Source organism: Anneissia japonica, unplaced genomic scaffold (genome assembly GCF_011630105.1).
Source record: "Anneissia japonica isolate Jap-2015-1 unplaced genomic scaffold, ASM1163010v1 scaffold9_len2422644_cov172, whole genome shotgun sequence".
Lineage (NCBI taxonomy): Eukaryota > Metazoa > Echinodermata > Crinoidea > Comatulida > Comatulidae > Anneissia > Anneissia japonica.
The window spans coordinates 225,426-234,373 of record NW_022758107.1 but is presented as its reverse complement, the minus strand read 5'-3'; the positions used below and the strand labels follow the sequence as shown (position 1 = coordinate 234,373).

General features: G+C 37.9%; 1 protein-coding gene across 4 annotated transcripts; it reads left to right on the top strand.

The window, feature by feature from the left end:
- The first annotated feature begins 585 nt into the window (after window positions 1-585).
- LOC117125049 (translation initiation factor eIF-2B subunit beta-like) lies at window positions 586-8,710 on the top strand. Of its 4 annotated transcripts, none has more exons than XM_033271413.1 (12): window positions 586-659; window positions 1,533-1,622; window positions 1,725-1,931; window positions 2,395-2,443; window positions 3,063-3,122; window positions 3,218-3,364; window positions 3,449-3,508; window positions 3,804-3,937; window positions 4,678-4,738; window positions 5,768-5,827; window positions 6,810-6,946; window positions 8,403-8,475. In XM_033271413.1, exons 2-12 carry the CDS (start codon window positions 1,549-1,551, stop codon window positions 8,473-8,475), a joined length of 1,062 nt encoding a protein of 353 aa, XP_033127304.1. In that variant the 5' UTR covers window positions 586-659; window positions 1,533-1,548. The 4 variants fall into 4 exon arrangements, with proteins under 4 accessions (XP_033127304.1, XP_033127306.1, XP_033127305.1 ...); XM_033271415.1 differs by having other exon boundaries at window positions 598-659; window positions 1,546-1,622; XM_033271414.1 differs by having other exon boundaries at window positions 632-663.
- The last annotated feature ends 238 nt before the right edge of the window (window positions 8,711-8,948 follow it).

The window sequence follows — 8,948 nt, the reverse complement described above, 5'->3', positions numbered from 1 at the left end:
ATAGGTAATAAAAATTCGCCATAATTCATCAAATATCCGTGACTTCCAGGGGGCGAAGCCCCCTGGACCCCCACCGGGGGCCCTAGACGGCCCCCTGGCCCCCCGCCAAGTGAGACTCGATTCGCTCCACTAGCCCCCCCCCCCCCAATCGGGGCCTTTAGCCCCTCCGTCGGGCAGGTCCTGGCGCCACCCCTGTGTTGTAACTGCTTCAACTGTTAATAAATTCAAGTCTGGTTAGCAAAATGTTGGTCTGACCACATAGTTTCCCCCATATGTTTCTGAAGAATTTGTTATGATGACTCTGGAGGGACAAACGAGCTAATAGGCTAGCTCCAGTCCTAGGTTCAAGGTAAATTCAGGGCAGGGAGTTGTTATTATAACAACTCCCTGTTCAGGGTACTGTAAATATTTATACAGGATACAATTTCAGACATGATGTAACAGTCTGTTTTTAAAATGGTTCCTGTTTAAATTAATATTAATTAATGAGAATTATACATTGATTTTTCTTTACTTCGAAACACTTGCCTGATCAAATGTACCGTATTCCAATCAATCGGTATAGCGCTACTTGCGTTCCATACATTTTGAGCTTAGGGGCCTAGTAGTAGTAGCTTGGTAGTAGGCTCGGGCTAGGCCTTCATCTACTATATAGATAGGTAGGTAGGCCTACTAGTAACTAGGTATCATATTGCCTAGTCATTTGGCCAGTCCTCGTGAGGTGGTTCTGATGATGGTTAAAGAGCCTAAGGACTCCAAAATTTTGGAGTATAACAACAGGAGATGTGGGGAGAGGGGAAGAATAGGACTAGGCCCCAGCTAGTGTTGAACGACAGTGTCAGTCATGAGTACGCTTGCCATGCCGTACCTCCTCAGGCCGCTTTCGACCTGATAATAGGCAGTAGGAAACGCACAATCACACAAGCATCACCTTTCAGAAAAAAAAAAATTAACGCAGTTGGTAGTGGAATCTTGGATGGAGCATTTGGGGTAGAGTTATCCAAAGTTATACTAGAAGCTGGCGAGAAAATTAGAATGTTAGCGTAATACACGTTAAAAAACTATTATAGATTTTTTAAAAATTTAAATCCTTTGAATTATTGGATATTCTGTATAAAATATTACGTCTACTAAAAGAAGTATAAGCAAGTACAAATTTCGAAATCTCTATTATATTCAACTTAAATAGTCATCTTCATATGTACAATAAAAATAAAACAGTCAACATATAATATACATTTTGATTTACAGTGCTTTCAGCCAGGTCACTCTTCAGTGACCATAAACACCTCTACTAAATACTTTTAGTCCCATGAGATGTTTTGACCTTCGATTTAACGGGGCGGCTGAGAGGGAAATATTCATCAAGGCACAATACTATAAATAATTTCATAATTTGGAAGGATATCTCACGAAATTCTACCAATAATTTGCGAGAAAGTTTCAAGGGATCTTAAAAAAACCAAGATTCCAGTTGGATTTGACACTGATGACCGAGGGCCCTTTTCATTTGATCTGTTTCTTTTTTTTAGTAACTTTCTACAGAAAATGCCGATTACAGATTCACAAACAGCCGAGCTTGATGAAAGAATTGAGGCATTTATTGCAAGTTTAAAGCTTGGGTAAGAATTCACTTTTAATGCTGTATATTTTTAAAACCAAAAAAATAGTAATGCAATACAGTTTAATTTGCTTATATTATAATAATTGCTTTAAATCTTCAGCCAGGTTGTTGGTTCATATGATGTAGCTAACAAGACAGTGAAGTTGCTACGGCGTGTGGTGTCACAGACGAGATGGAACCATGCTGGTGATCTGATGGATAGGATTCGAAAAGAAGGGAGAAAGATGATGGCAGCACAGCCGTCAGAGTCTGCCATTGGAAATGTTGTCAGAAGAGTTCTGAAAATTATTAGGGAGGAGCACACTGCGTAAGCTGAGAAGATAATATGCACTTTTAAAATATTGTCTGTTTAATGATTGTTATTTTTACTGTTATGTATGTATGTATATGTATATATATATATATATATATATATATATATATTATATATATATATACTTCCTTTATTCGGCTCGTAAGGGGAAAATCTTTTGTCTATGATTTCGCCTTAACGTCATTTAAGTTTCCCCTTAGCGACACTACTTTCGCCTTAAGTCATTTTCCACTAGGCAAATTTATTCGCGCGAATCGAAAGCATCGTTCATACGCATGCGCATTCACATTTATATCGGGTTTTTACGAAGCGAAAAAATTTAGAAGATTAGCCCTTCATTTGACATTTTAGCCAGCTAGATGCAGTGTCAATTTTAAAATGGGAGAAAGATGATGGCAGCTGATAATCTGATCAGATATTGTGCATCAAATTTAATTTAAAATATTAATTTTCTCAGGATTCAAGGAGCCAGGGATGATACTGGAGACAATCAACAGTCACTTCATGTAAGACTCATCTTGAAATTATAAGATCAGATGGGCCTGTTAGTCCCTTGTATATAACTGTATGTGTATAAAAAGAGTAGGTGGTTATCTTTTATATTGACCGGTTAAATAAGTTCTTGTTTGTGCAAGTGCAGGTCTGTTCTGCTGCCCTTTAGTACCTTGCTTCTCTTCTGCCAACCTTCAGTGCCCTGTTGCTGCCCTGCACTACAGTATAATTGCCCTGTTTCCCATCTGCTGCCTTTGATTGCCTTGTTGCTGCTCAGCCTCTGCTGCTCTACAACGCTTTGTTGCTGACAGTTCTTCTTCCCTTCTTCCCCACTGCTTCCTTTCTGCCAGTACCTTACTGCTGCCCTGCTACTGCCCTGCTGCTTCTCTGCATCAGTGCCCTGCTTCTGCCCCCTCCCTCGGTACCCTGGTACCTTGCTCCAAACTACTTACTATTAGCCCATTCCCAAGTGCCTTTATGTTTCCAGCTTTGGTACCTTGTCCCATTGCCCCTTTTCTAAATATTGATATCTGTTTTTGATCATTCATGTTTGTCTCCAGTGTCAGTCAGATATGTCGGACTCCCTTCCATTTTCATCCCAATTATTGAATAATTAAAATTTTTATCCTTTAGAAAATGTTATTAGCTGCTGGAAAGTCAGAAGACTTCTACAAACCAAGTGTGAATTTAAAAGTAAGTGTTTGAAATCAAAATTGGAGTTAGTTACAGCTAAGTATTTATGGTGATCAATATAATCAAGTAATACAGTATTCCATTTATATTTCAAGGGTCGTGTTATCGAGAGCATCAATGAGTTCCTGACAGAACTTGAGAGCAGTGCCGACAACATAGCTACTCAAGCCCTTGAACACATCCATTCTAATGAGGTGATAATGACTGCCGGAAAATCACGAACTGTGCAAGCTTTTCTTTTGGTAAGGCAGTGTGATATTCATGAATCCCGATTCTTTCGTGTTTCATACATTTGATCAAAACAATTTTCAATTTTTCTTTTTTAGAATGCAGCTAGGAAGAGAAAATTTCAAGTGATAGTTGCAGAATGTGCTCCATCTTATCAGGTAGAATTATGTATATATCATGTTACCAAGCATTATTTTATTTGCTGTAAATGATTTAAAGTAATTTTGTTTTATAAACATACTGTTATTGTATTATTTTATTATACTATATGCTTTTGTAATTTTTCTTTATATGTTTATGTTCCATTTTATTCACATTTATATTCATTATTTTAGTTGGGCAGTTATTTTCTTTCTGTTTTTTCTTGTATTTTTTCCTAAGTTAAAAATGAATAATACTAATGATAATATAAATAATATTTAGTTACCGTTGTGATTTTATATGATTTCATAGGGTCAAGAGCTTGCAGTGAACCTTGCAAAGGCTGGAATAGAAACTACTGTGATCACTGACTCAGCAGTATTTGCTATGATGTCAAGGGTCAACAAGGTCATCATTGGCACACACACAGTTATGGCCAACGGAGGGTCGGCTGACATTTTGATTTACTATGTATTGAAATGAAATCCCTGGCAGATCTTAATGAACCTTAACTTTATTTTTTTCATGCATGTAATTGGCAGTTTTATAAAACCCCAGTCAATGTGTCCAGTGGCTGATTCGGCTCGCATCTAGCTCATGTCCACCCTCCCTCACCCCCTAAATTTTTCAAAAGTATTTTCAAAAAGTGTTAAATAAAATGTGATTATATTTAAATTCAAGTACGGTATTTTCATTGTTCCTGTGACTGGTATTGACACGCATTAATCTTAATATTTTAATGGAATTATTAAATCTTGTGAAAGTTGATTTAACCTGAAATTTATCTTATTTTATAAAGCTCAGTCCAGACCATCAAATTTTCTTTGACAAAAGGCTTTTGTATGCCCATATTTAGTCATGATGCACCTATACATGGTCATATGTTGTCATCATGACCATATTTATGTCCCAGGTTTTTGTCAAAATTTGATAGAACAGGGCTTTAAGACCAATTCAGACGTCATCGTACAGGGCAGCCCGACATGATTTATCGTTGTATCGAGTGCGCGAGTTAAAATCAGAGCGTGCGTGAGTTAAACGCAGACGTGATGGGTCATCAAGAGACTGCATCAGGACAGTCGTGCTACAGAATATTCTCACGACAACGATAAATCACTTTTGGCTGAGTCGTGTGACGCTCTTTGAGTGGGCCTTGCTGTATATGTTTAATGAGATTTCTTTATAGATTGAAAGCCATCAATGGAAGCCATGCAATAGCATTAGCAGCGAAGCACCACTCTGTGCCTGTAAGTTTCCATTTCTCATAAATTTATTTTCTTTATTTTAATTTTTGCCCATTTGGTTTTCTTATCGTGTCCACACACTTGCTAGACACTTTGTGTCAGCCAGAGCTGGACACAGTTTCTAGCACAATCATTGCACTCTGCCAGGTCCATCAGATGTTTGATGTTTATACAAACATAATATCTGCAGTGCAATCAATAATATAGTTTTCAATTCTTGTCATTCAGGTAATCTTACTTTCATTCATCCATTTATGTATGTATTGGTCATCCCTACCAAGTCAATTTAAAGACAATGCTGTCATTTGCACCCTAAGTATTTTTAAATAGGTTTAAAGCATATCTTTTTAGTCTTCAGATATAGATATAATTTTTACATTTCATGCATTGTGTTTTTATAAATTTTAACCAAGTTTCTATTGATGTTTTGTTGGAACTTCTGGTTCCCCGAGTCATAGATGCAATTGCTTCTTTAGCAGCCCAGGGCCTTTGTGTCTAATAAATAAATGAAATGAAATGAAAATGAAATGGCATGATGATACAAGTAGATGTGAAATTGATCTTGTGTGTGTTGGTGGTAGTATTGGCATTACAGTATCCTGGGAAACAACGAGAGCGCTTCTGCCATGACCCATTTGGTAATTTGTTCCATATGAAAGGACCAACATAGAATATAGAATCTTGACGGGACTGAAATCTAACGCAAGATAGTATGATACATACTCCAAGTATCGAAATGCACGCTATCGTGTAGAGATTCATTATTTCAACATTAATTATATCATCATCACCTGATGATGACCTAATTAATGTTGAAATATTGAATCCCTACATGATGGCATGCATTTTGATACTTGGAGTATGTATTATACTATCTTATCTGAGAAAAATCAGTGGACCTTTCGGAAATCTAACTTTGTGCAAGGAAAACTGATGAATCTGTTTTGTGGATTGAGGTGACTTTTGAGAAGAAGTTTCGTAGTAAAATTGGAAAACTGCCAATAGACACTAAATCAAACTTTTTTTTTCCAGCTAATTGTATGCGCCCCAATGTTCAAGTTATCACCCGAATACCTCTGCTCACATGACCAGGCAAGTCATTGTACATAAGAAAAACATTGAAATCAATCTTTTATGATTTAAATATTCACTAAAAACATTGAATAGTGGACAATGACGCCCTATGGAAAAGTGGGTACTATCTGAACCCCTTTTTTGGTAAATCCTTTCAAATATCAACCCCCCCCCTAATATCACCCCCCCCCCCCCCAATCCCTTGCATCAATAATCTTCATAATGTGCATGCTATTGAGCTAAGTGGTTGGCTGTGCATTGTTGAAGCTTCTGGTGCTTAAGATGGCCAGCATTGGGTTTTAATTGAGTCAGATTGCTTGGCTCCTCGAATAACCCTCAATTGAGAGTTAGATGGGTTATGGAAAAATTGTTGTATCCGGATGTGTCTGTTATGTGTTTGTAGTTTAATAGTCGAGTGACTCTGCACTGCCCAGCCCAAATTTCTGATTTCTCATTAGAATGAGGACAAATACAGAATTATTATTATTCAACTCCAACAGGATTATCCCCCTGACCCAAGCTTTTTTCCTGAATCCCACCAGGGTGCGTAAAAGCCGGCTACTCACTGCGTGCGATGGCGACGCAACAATGAAAGCACGCGAAGGCGCCGAACCAACGGGTCGCTTTTTTAATGAGGATCCGTTCAGACTGCCACTGATAATCAGCAGACGGAGTTATGTCGTCTGCCGCTCGCTGGAAGCAGAGGTGGATTCGTTGTGCGATGGTCGTACGAAGCAGTGAGTGCCTGGCTTTAGTGCACTGACTTTAGGAAACCCCTCATTTAGGCTATCTGATGACAGACACCCTGGTCATCCAATAATGACATGGGTGATCACCAACACTTTCAGGATTTTCATTAAGGCTAGGATAAAATCAGATTTGCTTTCTATACTGCATCCTCATCCTAGTTTCTACTGTGTATTTACAATGTATATTATTAATTTTAATTACAGTATTTTGATAATGTGGACTGAACTTCAAATTATATCTTAATTTACAGGATGGTTTTAACAAGTTTGAATCACCCCATGATGTAATGCAGTTTGCAGATTCTGATCCCCTCTCACAAGTGCAGGTTTATAACCCTGCATTTGATTATGTACCACCTGGACTAGTCACCCTATACATATCCAACATGTAAGTTCCTCTATTTTTTCGTTTGTTTTTAGCTGGGTTAATTATAAATACTGCAGAAATGGTAGATACTTTCTCATAAGTAAAATAACACCTCAACTCACCTTAAGAGATTCGTGCACCATTTACACAATTTAATTCTTTTGTGATCCAAATCTGGGTCTTGTATTTGTATGAAGATTCCAAAACATTGATAGAGTAGTCTGTAGGCACGTTTACGTAAGTTATTGTGATAAACATATCATGATCTATTCATCATGATAACTTTAACATGAAAACCGTTCATATAGAAACCATCATCATGATTTATTTATGCTAATGTGTGCAGTGTTGCATGAAATCTACCAGAAGAACAACCAATGAGGTAGGGACCTACCAGAAGCACAACCAATGAGGTTGGGACCTGTTTAATAAACTGAAGGCTGATTGGTTGAATTTGATCGCATGAATTAAATTACCACGTTAACCAAGGTTAATCATGAGGAATCAACATGCTCCATTAGATCACGACAAGGTGATCAAGCTGAGCATGTTATTTGGTTCTGGTTGGTTCACATAAAGCGACTAACTTGATCATGATCCACTAGATCATGATAAATTCTGAATGTGAACCTAGCTTGTGTCTTGAGCAATGCTGCCACCTGGGGCGGATTGCTATAAGCAGTCTTTAGACGGTCTTAACGGTTAGCCAGCTATAATCGTGACATCACTACTGGTCTATGATTATAGACCATTGCTATACCGCGGTCTAACCAGTTAGCCATCTTATATTTTAAAGCCTACTCAGAGGAGGCTTAAAACGGTCTTAAATCATTTTCATTATGGCGTTGTGATTAATTCAACAGTGCAACGACAAGAACCGGGCCTAGGTCGTGAAATTCAGAGAATCTCAGCATCTATATAAATAGGTCTACGGCGTTTATTTACGTTCATTTCGATACATTTTGCGTGCGTCGAGCAGGCATGACGTCGCCCTCAATCTTGCGTTACCAGGGAGTGCTTGTTTGCGTTTCAATACTCAAAGAGGTCTTAGTGAAGTTGTTTTATAGCAATGGTCTTAGAGGAATGACTTTAGTAAGACCGTCTAAGTGATAAAGCCGGCTTTATTCGAGGAGTTTAGACTACCATTTAAGACCGTTTTATAGCAATCTGCCCCAGGGCTTATCAGTTCAGATCAGATTTGCTTGTGTAAACCGAGAATAAACCTTTCCAAAGTGTCAATTAACTTCACTCACCAATTGGAACAGGGCCAGGAATATGGACATGTCCTTCAAACACGCATGTATCCGTATGTTTTTGCACTGGTTTTGTGGACCTTAGCAACAGTATTTAAGGGGCGTGGCTTAGCAGAAAGGTCCATTTGTTTATGGAGGATTCCAAAAACAGGAAAGAAGATTTGGATTATACATCTTTGTTTCTTCTTTGTAAATATGATTTCAATCTCTGTTCTGTATTTCAGTGGTGGTAATGCACCCTCATATGTGTACCGGTTACTCAGCGAACTCTACCATGCAGATGACCATGACCTCTGACATCAAAACTCTCTGCTGTTGTGAAACTATCCTGTGACACAGTATGAATTTTTTAAAAATAGAATGCAACCCAAGTTGGTAGAGGAATGCTATACATGGATGGACAATAATGAAGCATCTGATTTAGCTTACATGCCTGATATATGCCGTATTCTGTATAGGTATTATTTACCACACCATAAGTTGGCATTAATGTTCAATAATATAATAATAAAGATTTGAGGACAAAAATGGAGCAAACGGACTATTGTTTTTTTTTTCTTCGTTTTGTTTACTGTTAATAACGTAGTAACATGCAGTGGCTTAAAAGGTGTGAGCTCTCACTGGCTAAGAGCTCACAGCTGTTAGCCAGTAAGAGGTTGCAGGGTTTCTTGCATAGATACGAGAGTGACGAAGTCAGTTTATTTTTGTTGGCTGAAAATGGTGATTCAGTATTTTAATTTTTAGATATTAAATACTATTCTAAATCCAAA

What these genes read in the sequence shown, in the direction of transcription:
- LOC117125049 (XM_033271412.1), top strand. Translation starts at nt 784, where the DNA reads ATGTGGGGAGAGGGGAAGAATAGGACTAGGCCCCAGCTAGTGTTGAAC. An exon ending in ATTGCAAGTTTAAAGCTTGG is followed by an intron (nt 1,623 to 1,724) that starts GTAAGAATTCAC and finishes TTAAATCTTCAG; the next exon opens with CCAGGTTGTTGGTTCATATG. An exon ending in ACCCTATACATATCCAACAT is followed by an intron (nt 6,947 to 8,402) that starts GTAAGTTCCTCT and finishes TCTGTATTTCAG; the next exon opens with TGGTGGTAATGCACCCTCAT.